Source organism: Myotis davidii, unplaced genomic scaffold (genome assembly GCF_000327345.1).
Source record: "Myotis davidii unplaced genomic scaffold, ASM32734v1 scaffold217, whole genome shotgun sequence".
NCBI lineage: Eukaryota > Metazoa > Chordata > Mammalia > Chiroptera > Vespertilionidae > Myotis > Myotis davidii.
The window spans coordinates 5,806,372-5,822,534 of record NW_006290034.1 but is presented as its reverse complement, the minus strand read 5'-3'; the positions used below and the strand labels follow the sequence as shown (position 1 = coordinate 5,822,534).

Here is a 16,163-nt window from a genome sequence, read left to right as displayed (position 1 = left end):
CCAGGCCAGCGGGATGGAGGCGACTTTGGAGCAGCACTTGGAGGACACGTGAGTGGCGCGGGCACTTGATGGGACAAGGTGCGCGAGCTGCGAGGGCCGGCCGGGCGGCTTGGGGACGCCGCGCGATCCCCGGGCGCGGGTCAGGCGGTGAGCTGGCCCCGGGCCGCGGGCGGTCAGTGACCCGGAATCAAAATCCCGCCCGCGGGGCCCCGCACTCTCCCCGACCCGAGCCCTGAACCGCCCGTCCTGCTGGCATTGTCTGGCGAAGGACGTGCCACCGTGTAGACTAATCCTGCAGTGTAAACACACACACTCCCTCCTCCTTCCGTGTGTGACCAGTTACTTGGTGATTAAAATGACACACATCCCTTCAGGTTTTCAACGGGGAATATCTACTAGAGTCCGAGGGAAGTGGACGGGGCAGCACCTCCGTCGCACGGATGCCCCTCAGCTTCCCCCCAGGAGGCACCCCCGTTACACGAAAGCACCGTTTTTAACGAGGGACACAGAGTCCTAGGTCCTGGAATGTCTGTGGCCCGCCTAAGCGCCTGGACACGCTCTTTTCTGTCATCAGAGAGAAACTCATATATTTAGTTGTTTGTTTGTTTTTCTCTCGTGGTGGGGAGGGGGTGATAAAGTTGAGAAACACTCATTTAAAGCACGTGGTACAGTGCCTGCCTGGTGGTAGAATGCCTGTGTGTGTTGTAATGTTTTAAGTTCCTTTTCTCACGTGTTCCTGGAAATAGAATGAAGAATCCATCCATCGTTGGAGTCCTGTGCACAGACTCACAAGGACTTAACCTGGGCTGTAAGTACCTCCCGCAGCCCTTTGGTGGTTGCACAGCATTGAGGTTGGCTGGGAGTCCGTGTGCGGTTACCCTGCCTTTCCAGCCGCTTCTGTAAACAGTTCTCTCCCGATAAGGAGATTAGAAGATTGAACTTTTCACTGGGTACTTGTGAAGGTAGAAACATTCCTGCACTACAGTCGTTTCTGCTGAAATAGTATTTGACCCAATTTAAAAAGTGGGTTGAGGAAAGCCTTCAGGTAACATTGAATGTGTGCCGTCTGCTTGGACTGCGAGGCTTCGGATACTGATCATCTCGTTCTCACATTATTCCTGCAAGATGCTATGTTTTAGTCTACACTTAACAGTGAGGCGGCAGTAAAAATGAGGCGGCAGGGTTGGACCAAAAAGAACCTTTCTGAGCCTGTTTCTTTACTGGGTTGTTGGATAATTATTATCATCAAATTACGTTTTTTGAGCTTTTACTGTGTGCCAGGCACCGTTCTAAGTATTCTACATATCCTAACTAATTTAATCCTCAGAACACGAGGTAGATAAATTAAGTGGTTGCCCTGGCCCGTGTGGCTCAGTTGGTGGGAGCATTGCCCTGTGCACTGAAAGTTGGGGGTTTGATCCCCAGTTGGAGCGCTCATGGGAGGCAACCAATCAGTGTTTCTCTCTCACATGGATGTTTCTCTTCCTCTCCCTCCAAAATCAATAAAAGCAGATCCTTGGGTGAGGATTAAAGAATTAAGGGGTCTAGCTGGGATCTGAGTCTGTCTTCAGAGTCTCAATCACAATACTGTAAGATTATATGTGTAAAGCACAACACATAACCCAGACATAATGCTCAGTAAATGATGATAATTATAGATGAAGAAATAACTAAGGGGGTGGGGACACTTGCCAGCTCACTAATGGAAATTCAAGGAAATAGAAAACTAAATTAGTTCCTTAAACAAGCCTTCAAGGCCCAAAAGACTGCACTGTCTGTGCAGTTAATGTTCTGTATAATAGTCAACCCAACAAATCTGCTACAGTAGCATGTCTGTTACCCGATTTAGCATTGCCCTTATGTATGCAAATATATTGTAAATTAGTAATTACTTTTTGTGCCTTCCACCCAAGGTTTAGTTATTATCTATCTACAGGCCAAAACAAAAGTCAGTTCTGTTGGTATTGGAAAACAGCCAGCTTATTCTAACGGGGTGAATTGCTCACAGAATGTCCACCTATGCTGTCAAGGTGGACTTACAACTGAGCTCCCGAGAAAACTTTCATACCCTTTGAGGTGGAGCTCAGTAAAGGAAATCAATTTCCTATGAGGAATAAGTTCCAACACGTCTCGTCTGTACTGCTGTTTGTCGATCTCGCCTCCGAACTTCTTGTTGATTTCAGCAAGGTTCCTGTGAAATGGATTTCAGAGCGACTTGAAATTATAGCTTCCTTATATGTTTGAGATGGTGTTTAAAGATGGTGATGGGAATGACTTTGAAAATTGAGTGTCTGTTATGGCTTTATTGATTGAGGAACTAGCATGTGGCTTTCTCACTGAGGCAACCAGCCGAGTACAGCAGAGCAAAATCATTTCATGTCAGTAACCTAAGAGCCCATGAACTGAACTCTCATGAATAATTCATGAGGTACTACTACAGCTCTAAGCTCATTTTTAAGAGTCGGGCAACATGCTATCATCTGTGTCTTCCAGGCCGTGGGACCCTGTCGGATGAGCACGCCGGGGTGATATCTGTTCTAGCCCAGCAAGCGGCTAAGCTAACCTCAGACCCCACTGATACTCCTGTGGTGTGTCTAGAGTCAGATAACGGGTGAGTCAAAAGCAGCAGGTCCCTTCCTTCCCTTTTTATTTAGGAAGATTTTTAGAATGACTGGGGCCTGCCCTGTGCTCCTTGGTGGTTCTTCATTCAAAGGGCAAAGTAAAAATAGGAAGACCAATCAAAGAACAGAAACTGCTTCTGTAAAAATGGAAGTACTAACGATCTTCCGAGTGAGTGCCCTCAGAACAATGGACACGAACAGAAGACAAACTACGCGATATCATCACCGCTCGTAAAGAGAAAATGTGTGACAGGACACCTGCAGATAAAATCAGGGAAACAGTACAGTGGTTGTCTGAGTGCTAGGGAGATCAGTGTCATTTCATTTTTATAGCTAATACTTTTCTGTATTTCCCAGATGTTTTGCTGTGTTCATATATTGCTTATATATACGTAGAAAAAATGGCATTTTCATTGTGTCCTAAACCATTAACGTCACACTGCCTCCCACGGGGAACGTTTCACTGAGGTCTTCCGCTTTGCCTTCCAGGAACATTATGATCCAGAAACACGACAGCATCACAGTGGCCGTGCACAAGATGGCCTCCTGATGGCGCCCAGGTTCTCGGGCAGCGCGTCTGCTCCTTGCCTTACTTACACTGTTAGTTTCAGTGGTTAGGCCTGTCATCCAGTGAGCTTGGGGCACTTTTGTATTAATTTAGGCTAAGTTGCTTTTGGACACTCTATGGACTGACTTACCAAAGTATTAGTAAGAAAGGATCTTGTTTTGCAGCAGTAGGTCTGGGTGACTTTGTATATAGAATCCTGTTGTGTTCAATAAATCTGGTTGGAGGAAAGCTTGGATCTTTTCTGGATTCTTTAAACTTATCAGTCTGAACACGCCCAACCTTGCCCTAACTCTTATCAGTGTTCATTTTTTCAATTACCAAACTGAAAATTGTTCCAGAGGTCTTTGTTCCAAATTATTCTCTTCTCTTTCAGAAGCTTCCTCAAATACATATATCCTCCTCACAGAAGTATCCGTGGGTATTAAATCAAGCATATCCCTACCCCATAATAAAAATATAACGGCTAATATCATTAAGCACTTACTAAATGCCAGGAATTCATTTAATTCTCATTCATTGGAAAGTAGGGATATTCGTGTCTAGTCTTTACCACATACTCAGTGGAGTGAGGGTAATAGTGACTTAGGAGATATCGAGCTGCAATTCTTGTTGAATAGCTTTCAGGCCAAGAGTCAGAAGGTTGGAGGTTAAGGAACTTATTTATGTTTAGACTATAGAAGTTTTATTAAGTCAACTGGGTACAGATGCCAAAATGCTAATATCCCAATGGTGGCTACGGAGTCTGTTCTTGATATTAGGCCCCAACTGATTAATAAGAACCATTTTTAGTGAACTAAGTATCAATAGTGGGTCTAATAATGTGCAGTCATATAAATATTCCTCACAACAAACTTGTAAAATAACATTTTACGGAAACATATTCAGAGAGGATAACTGGCCCAGAGTCTGCAGGCTTAAAAGATGGCAAAGTTGAGATTCTAACCAAGTGAGCGTTTCCCACTACACCCCCAAAGCTCCCTCAATGAAAGCTGTGCCAGGGGTTCATCTCTGAGGCCTCTGCAGCCCTCCCAGCCCGACGCTGCTGACACACTGCGTATCTGCCCCGGCCTGTGCCCCCATCGGAGCTCTCCATCAACATGAAGCCCGGCCCCGGCCTCGTCTCATCCTGTGACCAGAATCACAGACAAACGCAACACACTCCACCAAAAACAAGTCCTACAGGTGTTTACTAGACGATGCTTTCCGAGTATCTCGTAACGACAGCACTGAATAGTACTCGCCTCTCTGGGGGTTTTGCCTTCTGCTGGAGGGTCATTCGCTCCTTAGCACCCGCATCACGGAACTACCATCCTATCGCTACTCATAAAGCGTTTCCCAAACCACTTGGCTGGAATTCTGATAGCATGTTCATCTCTAAGTATTAGTTTGGAAGTAAGGGCTGAACCAAAACTCCAAGGTTCCACCCCTGACACAAGGTGACCGGCCAGGAATCAACGCCCGGAGGCCAGGCTACGGATCTCTCCCCCGCGGGACAGCCACGCCGCCGGCTGCCGAAGCACCTGTCACTGCTGGGGCGTCAGCAACTGGGCGGAGTGGACGCTTCTGGTACGCAACGCGGAGGCGTTGGGCTGAAAGGTTGGGCAGAGGGTGGGCTGAGAAGCCACTTACTTTTTATAAAGGAACATGCATAAATATGTGCAGATTTTCCAGCTAAATCAAGAAAAATGCAGGTTAGCCTAACATGCATTCTGGTTTGAAACCTGGCATGTGGGTGCTGGGGAGATGAAAGGCAATTTCCTGTTGACTGGTGTGTGTGTTTTGAGGTGGAGGGTGGAACAGAAAGGAAATGGGATAAGAAAGCTGAATCATCCCCGTAATTTTCTAGGAGACTCAGCCTTAACCATTTCCAAAATGCAAGAAGAAAAGTTTCATTAAAATCCAAGTATACACCTTCTCTGGGAGGTGTTTGGTGGTAAGGCAATCAAGTATGAAAAACAGCAATTAAAACGGTGTCTGGAACCCCATGTTACAACCCAGACTTAGTCCATTCACGTGCTCGTAAGGGCACACACATGGCTGAACTCCTGAGCACTGCCATTTGAGCCCAGGAAATGGACCTCCCAACCCTGGAGAGGCTGTGTCTTCTGTAAAATAAGCAAGTCCTGAGGACCCTGGAAGGAAGGCAGGGGCACAGCTGAGTCCTGGGGCCTCATTCTTTGCTTTGAGTAGTGTTAGACGGGAAGCCGAGGCACATTAAAATAGTAAGAATTTGAGCAAAAATCTATTTGAATCAGCAGCACCAAACCCGAAGTAGGTAAGAGTGCTCCACCAATAGCTTGGGGAGAGACTTTTGTAGAGAAAAGCCAAAAGCCAAGCAAGGAAATGACTGGCTGTCACGTAAGGCCTGATTGGCCGTTGGTGACTGGTTGTCCTTGGGTTTTCATTTCCTCACCTTGCGGGGTTTACAGGCCTTCACTTGGGTTTGCTCATGTAGCTACCGCAGCACCAGAGCCACCCGTACTGATCTCGTTTAACTGATTCAACGGTCGTTACCGTGAGGATTTTCCACTTGGGTTACTCCGATGCTTGCTGTCGCGCCTCCGGTGAAACTCTAGCCAGGATGGGTGGTGTCCGATCTGCCTCCGCTCCTCACGAGGTAAAGTCCACTGGCCGAGAACACACATCGGCCTGAGGTCCTCAGGCTTACATGCTCACCTGTTCTCACAGCACATTATGAACTCCCTCGGAAAAACAGTAATATTCTAGAAAACTAGTTTATTTCTCCCCCCGGAGTGTCTCATCTGTGAAGGATCCCTTTGCTGAACACCACGTCAAAGGTAAGACGAAGACAGGATTGTGCGTTGGGGTTGGTTTCCTATGTTTTGAATGACCCACAGGCTTCTCCCCCAGCCCAGCTGCTCACCACAAGGCCATTGCGCATGCCCGGCCGTGGGTTCTCCTTCCAGTAAGAAACAGTCTGCCTGCTGACCTGACAGTGGGAAATGAAGCATGCTGGATCCCTTCCCCAGGACTCAGAGCTGTGCCCCTGCCTTTCCTTCCAGGGTCCTCAGGACTTGCTTATTTTACAGAAGACACAGCCTCTCCCAGGGTTGGGAGGTCCATTTCCTGGGCTCAAATAGCAGTGCTCATTTGTGAGGAGGCAGCAATTATGACACTTGCACTCCTGGAAGCTTTTCAGCATGTTCTCCTGCAGAACCACAAGGCCACCATCACACCCAAGAGGCGCAACTTTGCTCACAGTCCACATCCTAACTCCTCCAACTGACCTCCCAAAGCTCTTCGCTTTTCCCGGTCCAGGGTCCACTCAAGGAACAGTCATTGCATTTCGCTGTCATGTCTATTTGGCCCAGGGGTGGGGGACATCAGGTCCTGCCAAGGCATTAGGGGTGAGTTTGACCAAAGACAGCAGGCTAATTTTTAAGCTGATATTTTTGTGCCTGCAAATGATAATATAAATATCCAAACGGCTACGGCAGTTTTACAAAGGTTCCTCAACCCTGATTAGCCCATTAGAACATTCTCATTTTAGCGAGGGCTTTGTAAATGGAATTCCTAACCCAAGGCAACCCGTCCCCCTTTTTAAAATTTTTGTTTCTCTAAAGTCAAAAGCTCACCCAGAGGACCAGAGGGCGGTGCACAGCTTCCCCTGGGATCTGGTGTGCAGCCCTGGGGGGAGGACGCCCAGGACAGTGCTCAGAGCCGCCACCCACAATCAGTAAGGTCGAGCTTTGCAGTTAACTCCTTTGAAATTCCTGCCTGGAATAAACTGAGTGGTCATCAGTGCCAAACTGTCGACGAGATTTCTCTGCAGTGGCTTTGAATCCCTCAAATCACAGCCTATCGTTAGCTTCTCTTCCTTCTCCCATGATTCTGCCTGGATCATGATTGTAGAAAAAAACAGGGACCAGGCAGCCTTTACACGTGACCAGGACATGCTTCAGGAGATGTCAAGCCCTGTGAGCGGCCAGCGGAAGCCAGGAAGCAGCCTGCAGGACAGTCCCAAAGATGTACAAAGTCCTGCTTGCGTTTGGAGGTTGAAATTCGTCTATAAACAACTTTAGAAACAAGAGGAAATCATCTATTTTTAAAGAGTTGGGCTAAAAGACAATTACAGTACAAGTGGTTTTATACCGCAGTGAAAAGTGAAGTTTGAAAGTTTAGGTCTGTTTCTTGTCAACTCAATCAACTCCGTCTTGGGTTTGTCCCAGGGACCTGCGCCATGCTGAGGGCAGGGAAGGCGCCACCCTACACCCAGGCCCTGGATGGAGGTTGGGGATGGATGATTGTGCTTCACTTCTTCCTGGTAAGGATTTCCTTTCCCTCCTCCCGCCTGCAAGGCGGCCTCTGGAGACCGAGGTCCCTTATGAAAGCCTTGGCATTTGAATGGAAAGGGGGCAGAGCCAGGCCAGAAACTGCCAGTGGTTGCTCAAGTCAGCCGTCCACAATGGGCCCAGGTTGAAACCGTTCACCTGAGCAAAAGCAAAAGCATTCCCATCCGGTCTCATCCTCCTCCTCCCTCCCTTCCCCGCACCACAGAACGCTCCAGTCACCATCAACAGTTCTGCCCTGGCTACACGAGGTAGCTCTGGGGACAAGCACACATGGAACCACCCGGAAGCAGCACTGGCAGGGGCTGAAGCGTTTTTGCGTGGGGCCCGCACTCAGCCCAGCGTCGACGAACTGCTGGCAGCGGCCTCCTTCACTCACAGGGGACGGGGGCACTTCCTCGTCCTGCCTGCTGCTGGCTTCCAGCCCTCCCCACCTGCCACACGTGAGCCAGAATCGGCCCCCGTGTACTGCTGGTGTCTGGAGAGGGAAGGACACAAGATTCTGAACCGGGAGCCTGTTTTTTCTCCTTCATCCGTAAGCCAACTGGACTGGGCACTTGTTAATGATTTTCTCTCTCCCTCTTCCTGATCTGAATGTCCGCATGGTCATTCTAGAATGTCGGTGAATCCTATCACAGCTAAGCCCCAAGCAACCCTACAGATGGGCACTAGCTCCACAGCTCCTCGTGTCCCCAAATCGGTTTACTCACAGACACCCCTTCCCTCCCAACCCTTCCTCCTCCCACAGCCCTACAGTTCATGCCTCCTCCCTGGTGACAGAGAAGGGAAAGCAGGAGCAGAGGTCTCAGCCAGGACTTGTGTAATACAGTCCCTAACCAGACGGCCATTTGTGACACATCAGCCTCATTACCAAAGAACGTGAAATCTCAATGTTACTAGAAACTATGCTAAGGTCTGAGAGCCCTTCCCCTGGCTGGGCCACCTCCCCATATACAGGCTTGGCAGGATGGCACTGTTGGTGAGGGTCTGTCTGGTTCTCGCCCATTTCTCCCCAGTAACCACCCTGCTTTGCCTACATTACGCTCAGGATAGGAAGCTATTTAACCAATGTAGTTGCTGATAAGAAAATTGCCTCCTAACCAGATTAATAAACACTGTCCTGCTTTGGGGGGCAGGGGCAGGTGGGTGTGATGCTGCTTATAAAAGCACTAGAGGCTGGGCACACGAAATTCATGCGCAGGTACAGTCCCTAGGCCTGGCCTGAGGTCAGGGCCATCTTCCCCGGCTGCCTGCAGCCGGCCCCGGCCCCAACCCAGATTCCCAGTTCGCCACTGAGCGATGGGAGCCTGCCGGCTGGGGAGAGGGACCAAGAGGTGGTCAGTGCGCCTCTCAGTGACTGGTCGAGTGGTCGTTCTGGTTCTTCTGCTGTTAGGGTCAATTTGCATATTACCTTTCATTCTATAGGATAAGATATACTAGGTCCCAAAATGTTAACAAGGAACATTAACAAGCTAATCGCCTGCAGTCGGAGGCCAGTTAGACGCCTGCTTTGGTGACTGCGTGCATCACAAGTACTTTTCTACAACAGATGAGCTCCTGAGGTGAGGGAAAACGCCACCCACGACATGTTCTCTGGGAGCTCCTGACTTTTAAAAAAGGACTCATTCTAAGCTGCCACACTTCACATATTGGCATGACTGCCAATATTCAGTCTGCCACACTGGGCTGGATGTTTGCTCACTACTGTAAGCCCAGACCCTATAACGAGCCTGGGACATAGTAGGCACGTAATAAATACCTGTTGGTGAGTGGATGGACTGACAGGTGGGCAGACTTCTGACCAAACAAGAAGGTAGTAAATGCTGAAGTTGTAGAGATGGGCAGGGGACTTGTATGACACGTTAAGAATCTTGGTTTTTATCTTGAGGCTCCAAGAGCTAGTTAAAAAAAAGAAAGAAATGAAGCAGGAGTGATGGGATCAGATCTGCATGCCTGGAAAATAGCTCGGGCTGTAGGGTGGAGGGATTGCTGGGGGCTAGGCCTGGAGGCAGGGGCATCCATTGGAGGATGTTGCAATGATCCAGGTGAAAACACAGTAAGGCCCTACGTTCTGGAGCAGCCATGGGGATGGAGAGAATCCAGATCTGAGCTATACTGAGGAGGTAGACGTGTAAGACTTGCAGAATAACTGCAGTTCCGGGAGAGTCGGAATCATTCGGTGAGCTGGGAGGCGAGGGAAGGGAGGGAATCTGTGGAAGCTGTGGATGGATTGACTTTGGACAGTCTGAGGGGCGTGCGGCAGTCCATGTGCATGTGGAGCACGGGGTCTGCACCCTGAAATTTGTGAGTCACCAGCATCAGTGGTGGCTGGAACAATGAGACGGGTGGGTCCAAATGCCAGGGAGAGGGCGGAGCAACCAAGAGCAATTAGTCCTGCGGGAATCGAGACCTAGGGAACTGGTGGAGTTGCCCACAGAGGAAACAGAAGCAGTCAGAAGTCAGTGGTCCAGGCATGCAGCGCCCCCTAAGCGAAGGCAGAAATGTCCAGAGCAGTAGAAGCTGCTGAGGAGTCAGATGGCGTAGAGATGAAGAAGGGCTGTTAGTGTAGCCACAGGAAGTCTCCGATCACCTCGATAAGAGCCGGCACAGGGGCCAGGACAGAGGAAGTGCAGAAAACCCAACAGACTATTCTTTGTGAAGGTCAGGAAGAGCAAGGGGATGCTAGAGGGGAATCTAGGGTAGAGGAAACTTGCTATTAAACAGTAATTTCTAACAAAGCCTGATGATCTTTACTCAAAAGGGGCCCCTGTGGCTGACCCAGCCCCAAGACAGTATTCTAATTAAAATGATCTGGATGAGGAAGTTCTTAAGGGGGGGGGGGGATGTGCCCTTAAAGATAAAAAGGAAATAACGGTGCTGGATCAGCCACAGGAAAATTTCAAAGGCTTTTGTTTTGGGGTGAGCCCATTGACAACGTCTGACTGGACTCAGACAGGACTAAAACCCAGCCACCTTGGTCCAAAGCATGGGATGAAATCCAGATTTGTCTAATCCGCTTAACAAAGCAGAAATCCAGGCTTGAGGAAAAGACTTTTAATATCTGAGTCCAAAGAAAAAGAGGTTGCTCTCCCTCCAGGGAGCACACCCTTACCATTCCCTTCCTCTTTTCTTTTTTTAAAAAATATTTTTATTGATTTTTTACAGAGAGGAAGGGAGAGGGATCAAGAGTCAGAAACATCCATGAGAGAGAAACATTGATCAGCTGCCTCCTGCATACCTCCTACCGGGGATGTGCCCGCAACCAAGGTACATGCCCTTGACCGGAATCGAACATGGGACCCTTCAGTCTGCAGGCCAATGCTCTATCCACTGAGCCAAACTGGCTAGGGCCCATTCCCTTCCTCTTCTTCCCCGACAGGCATGCACCTCCTAAACTCTAAAGGACCCAATGGGACTTGCCCAGTGAGCCATGGGCAGCGGCAGCTCGTCCTGGACAAACCCTCTGAACTTGTCCACAAGGCCCCCTTTTCTCTGACTCCATAGTGAGCCAAAGCTTCCTAGCTAGGCCCATTTCCCCGCCTAACCTCTCCTCTGTGTCTTCTTCTATCCTAGGCCTGTCCTTGTCTCACTGTTCCCAGCTTTAATAGACATTCTCTCGATGAGGGGGGAGGGGTTGGGGGAGAGAACAGAAACAAGTTGGAAGGTTACAAGATAAGGAAGGGAGGCAGGGTAGACGCAAAGACTGACCTTGGCTTTGTTGATATCCACAGGGAAAGACGCAGACTCAGTGATTACATACAAGTCATAGCCACTTGCTTTGCCCAGACGTCAAAGACGGACCAGAGCGGCCAGGTTCCGAACTGGGAGACCAGTAGCTAGCCAGACTGAGGATGCAGAGGCCAGCACCCTTTAGATGCCAGCACAGAACCCGTGGTTAAAGAGGAAGGAAGGATGTTTTCCAGAATGATGCCTCCCTGTGTCCTTGCTCATGACGGCGCCATCACCACTCTGTATATTGAACCAACAGAAACAAGTCTGGGTCGTCCGAGGTTCTTGCATGTTCTGTAGCCCCACTTCCTGATAGAAATCCCCCTGGCTACATGCTGATGACAGACTGTCCTAATGAGGGCCCGATAAAAGTTTTCACTTTTAAATATTGAGCCCTGGCGTCCACAGCATTGTTCACTGTAAATAATGAAAAAGCAGTAGCTTCTATCAAGTTAAAATGGGAAAAATCTATTAAGGGACCTCCTTCCCAACCCCAACTTTTGCAACCTCAGAGCTCCACCTCTGGTTCTTAGTCCCTGTCTCCAGACAGGAGAGAATACTATTTCTGAAATAGGAGTCTAACTGGGGATGGAGAAGGTCTTGATTCTCTAGCAGACAGGGGTTAAGGGAACGAAGAGGCAGGCTGACTCGCTGAGTGGGTAGATGGCAGCAATGAAAGGGAAATGAGAAGGAAAAGTGGGCATGGGACAAGAGAAGACTTTCGTTTTGGATGAGCTGACATGAGTTAGTATCGTAGACAGTTATATGAACGAGTTTGAAACGCTTGAAAAATATTAATGGTTAAAGATAATAAAATCATAGTTAATAATTTGAGTATTAAGTGCTACTTAATGGTCCCTGAATTGATGGCTTGACTTAATGATTGTTCAACTTTTCGATGGTGCAAAAGTGATAAATTCCATGAGATATTCAATGCTTTATTGTAAAATCGTCTGTTGGATGATTCTGCCCAACTGTAGGCTATCATAAGTGTTCTGAGCATCTCTGACGTAGGCTATGCAATAATGTTCAGTAGGTTAGGTGTATTAAATGCATTTACAACCAAGAATATTTTCAACTATTGATGGGTTTATCGGGGTGTAACCCCAGCATAAGTTGAGAAACATCTGTATTAAGTACTTTACCAGAACTTTCTCAATCTTCACAGTCCTGTGAGCTAGCTAACATTGACTTCATCTCCACTATACAAAAGAGGAACCTTAACTTCTGTAAAATATAAAATGTATGAAGCTTACCCCCCCCCCAGCTGGATTCTTATTTCAGAAATATTTTGCCCAAGGTCACACCCCCAGTAGGAAGCTGAGCTAGGACTCAGGCCAAGGAGGCTGACTGTGCAGACCAGTACTTAACTACTACACCAGCGGTTCTCAAGCTGTGGGTCGAGAACAATGAAAATACATCCTGCATATCAGATATTTACATTACGATTCATAACAGTAGCAAAATTACAGTTATGAAGTAGCAACTAAAATCATTTTACGGTTGAGGGTCATGAGGAACTGTATGAAAGCGTCGCGGCATTAGGAAGGTTGAAAACCACTGGTCTAGGGGCATATATACTAGCACTCCACAGAAAGAAACCTGACCTCCAAGGAGAGCGCCTCCTAGCGGGCATGTGACCCAACCAGGTGACCTGGTTTACTCTTGTACTGGCACAATTAACAGTGCTCCCTTTTGCTCTCAAAAGTGTCTCAATTTGCCGAAACCGGTTTGGCTCAGTGGATAGAGCGTCGGCCTGCCGACTAAAAGGTCCCACGTTCGATTCCGGTCAAGGGCATGTACCTGGGTTGTGGGCACATCTCCAGTGGGAGATGTGCAGGAGGCAGCTGGTTGATGTTTCTCTTTCATCGATGTTTCTGACTCTCTCTCTCCCTTCCTCTCTGTAAAAAATCAATAAAATATATTTTAAAAAAGTGTCTCAATTTGGATAAATTACTGTATGGTCACTCTTCTTATATATCAGGTGATGAATGGTACTTAGCTCAAGAGCAGAGTTAAAGCAAAGCTAGCCCAGGAACTGATAGGAGCAATTCATCTTTTGGACCAACACAGCATTTCTCACAAAGGTAACTGCACTCGGCTGCGCTTAACAGATGCTAATGTCATAGAACAGTAGAGTAGGGGTTGATCTGGGTTCAATCTCAACCCCAGCACGCCCCTCTTCAGCAATTTCCTTAAACCTCAATTTCCTGGTCACTAGTACCAGTGACACACCTACTCCACAGCCTTGTGGTGATTCAAGGGGATACTCATGTCAAGTGCTCAGAGAAGCCCTTAGGGGACGACCACCCCATGAAATAGAAAATGTATGAACGGTAAGTGCTGGCGAGCTGGGGAATCGGAACCCCGAGCAGCTGTAACCCCTCCGTTGCACCCTGACTTGGACTCTGTCTGCTTTCATTTAGGTCAACATGTTTGTTTTGGGGATGACCAAGACTTTCGCAATTTTCTTTGTGGTTTTTCAAGAAGAATTTGAAGGCACCTCAGAGCAAACTAGTTGGATCGGCTCCATCATGTCATCACTCAGCTTTTCTGCAGGTACGAGGCCCAGGGATAAGGTCGCTGTCCAAGGAGAAGGCCCAGAGGGCGATTCTAGGAACAAGCATGAGGCGCTGCTACACTCGGGTCATTATCAATACGACAGCGAGAAAGGAACAAACCCGCAGTGTTTAGCCTCCACCTGACTTGGTGAAATTGGAAAAATTACAGAGTTCAAACAAAGAAATAGGAACAAGCATGAGGCGCTGCTACACTCGGGGTCATTATCAATACGGACAGCAAGAACAAACCCGCAGTGTTTAGCCTCCACCTGACTTGGTGAAATTGGAAAAATTACAGAGTTCAAACAAAGAAAGTGGGAGTCCAGAGTCCAACTGCTTAACTGCAAGATTTCTCATGCTGTGTTTCTTTCCACAGTGCCTTTCCCTAGGTTCAGTGAGCCACCCTGTCAGCTGGGAAGTCAGACCTCGGAGTTCTGACCTGATCACCTAACCTTTTGCAAAACAATTGGGAACCAATTCCTTTTCCTGCAGTTCTACTTGGAGCCTAGCGTGGTGCAGAGGTTAGGGAGCAAACTTGTTCTAGTCATAGGCCACAGACGCACTCTCACTGTGTGGAGGTTTTGCAATGCATTTTCAGTAAGCTTCACCTCCAAACCTGCTTATTTATAATTTTTTCTTAAAAAACGAAGCGAACAGTGTGGGACTGGGACTGGTAAAGCCCAACGCAGACACCTCTGTGAAGGACACACAAGACTCCGAAGTGTTTTCCTAAAACTGCTCATTTCAACCGACGCCAGGCACTCATTTAGTACCAGCTTTTCTTTCTCCCCAAGGCCCCCTGGTTGCCATTATCTGTGACGTATTTGGCGAGAAGACTGCCTCCCTGCTCGGGGCCTTCCTCGTTTCTGGTGGATACGTGATCAGCAGCTGGGCCACGAGCATCCCCTTTCTTTGTGTGACTATGGGAGTTTTACCTGGTGAGTCCACTGTAAAAAGGTAGAAAAAAGGGAACTAGGACCCTCCCTCTTACTGGCCACGTGTCCAAAAGGCCTAGTTTCATGATCTCGGTCCAGAATATCCATCTGGTACAAGGCACCTCATGTAAGTGATTCCAAACTATTATGGTTTTCTTTTTAGGTTTGGGTTCCGCTTTCCTGTACCAAGGAGCAATGGTGGTAATGAGCAAATACTTCAAAAAACGATTAGGGCTTTCTACAGCTATTGCCCGTTCGGGGATGGGACTGACATTTCTCTTGGCACCTTTTGCAAAAGTCCTCATAGATCTGTATGACTGGACAGGTGAGTCATTCTAAGTGTCTGACCTATCAACTCTGCAAGATTTCAAGTTCAGTTTTTCCTCTTGATGACTGGAGGTGAAGATGTTTGGAGCCAGAGTAGAAATGATTTCTAAAGAATCATGCCCCTCCTCCTTGGGGAATACACAGCAGCGAGATCTTGAACGACTTGCAGGCTCTGCCAGCCCCACCAGCAGCTCTGAGTTCAGCCCAGGGTCCTGTCTGGGGCACAGAGCTCCTCTGTGAGCTGTGAAACACCCTGCAGGGACAGCGATATCCCTGGAGAGATAAGGGCACATTCTCCTTCCACCACCAAAGAATTCTTTCCAAATTCTCCCTTTAAGAAAAAAATCTGCATAAAACATGCCTCCTCCATTGGACTCACTAAACCAGAACCAAAAAAAAGGGGGGGTAAAAAGATTATTGTTTCTTAATACGTAATCTTTTACACAAATGAATGAGAATCATTCACTTCACAATTTTCTTTGTGCCTTACAGAAAATATCTGTATTAAATCACCTTACATTACGGGAAACATGATATGCACATATGTATGTGTGTCTACTTCTAGAGAAACAGACATAAATTCACAGAGCAGTTGTGCAGGAATCTCATGAACAGGCCCAGCTGACGAACCCGCGACAGGATGGCGGGACCTGTGGCCAGCCCTGTCTCTAGGAGCAACACACACACCTCAGCTTCAGTCAGGCCACGCGGAAATCAAGACCTACCTACTCGGCTTCAGAGGCGAAACTGGCACCTGCCTTCTTTCAAAATTTATACCCACTTCAGAGCATCTCAAGTCCCTCTTCAAAACACCATGTAATTTTCTAACATCTGAAATAGCTCCCCCGGCTCCTCCAAGAAAACCCCTGTTCTCTTTTCCTTTAGCACAAATAACTCCTTCCATGCCAGCTTTCTGGTATCCTATCTGCAAAAGGCCACCGTTTCCCAAGGATACAGCAGTGTGTATGGTAACAAGTCATCAGATTTCATTACTTCCAGTTAAAATCGAGAGACAAAGTACCTCTAGGAATTATCTCGCTATGACTATTTAGCAACACTATGAATATTCTGAGCCTGAGAACAGGGCATTAGGAAATGAGAGGGGGAATTTT

At 47.9% G+C, this 16,163-nt stretch overlaps 2 protein-coding genes across 3 annotated transcripts in view; both read left to right on the top strand.

Moving 5' to 3' along the window:
• LAMTOR5 (late endosomal/lysosomal adaptor, MAPK and MTOR activator 5) lies at window positions 1-3,417 on the top strand. 2 transcript variants are annotated; one of them, XM_015563426.1, is made up of 4 exons: window positions 1-78; window positions 747-808; window positions 2,494-2,611; window positions 3,111-3,417. In XM_015563426.1, the coding sequence occupies exons 2-4, from the start codon at window positions 748-750 to the stop codon at window positions 3,169-3,171; spliced, it is 240 nt and encodes a 79-aa protein (XP_015418912.1). In that variant the 5' UTR covers window positions 1-78; window position 747; the 3' UTR covers window positions 3,172-3,417. The 2 variants fall into 2 exon arrangements, with proteins under 2 accessions (XP_015418912.1, XP_006763050.1); XM_006762987.2 differs by having other exon boundaries at window positions 7-48.
• Window positions 3,418-5,660: 2,243 nt separating this feature from the next.
• SLC16A4 (solute carrier family 16 member 4) overlaps window positions 5,661-16,163 on the top strand; it is a 22,689-nt gene continuing 12,186 nt past the window's right edge. Inside the window, exons 1-5 of the mRNA XM_015563424.1 lie at window positions 5,661-5,987; window positions 7,380-7,474; window positions 13,655-13,787; window positions 14,584-14,727; window positions 14,888-15,049. Coding sequence (XP_015418910.1) covers window positions 7,391-7,474; window positions 13,655-13,787; window positions 14,584-14,727; window positions 14,888-15,049 — 523 coding nt within the window. The 5' untranslated portion in view covers window positions 5,661-5,987; window positions 7,380-7,390. The remainder of the gene's footprint in view (window positions 5,988-7,379; window positions 7,475-13,654; window positions 13,788-14,583; window positions 14,728-14,887; window positions 15,050-16,163) is intronic.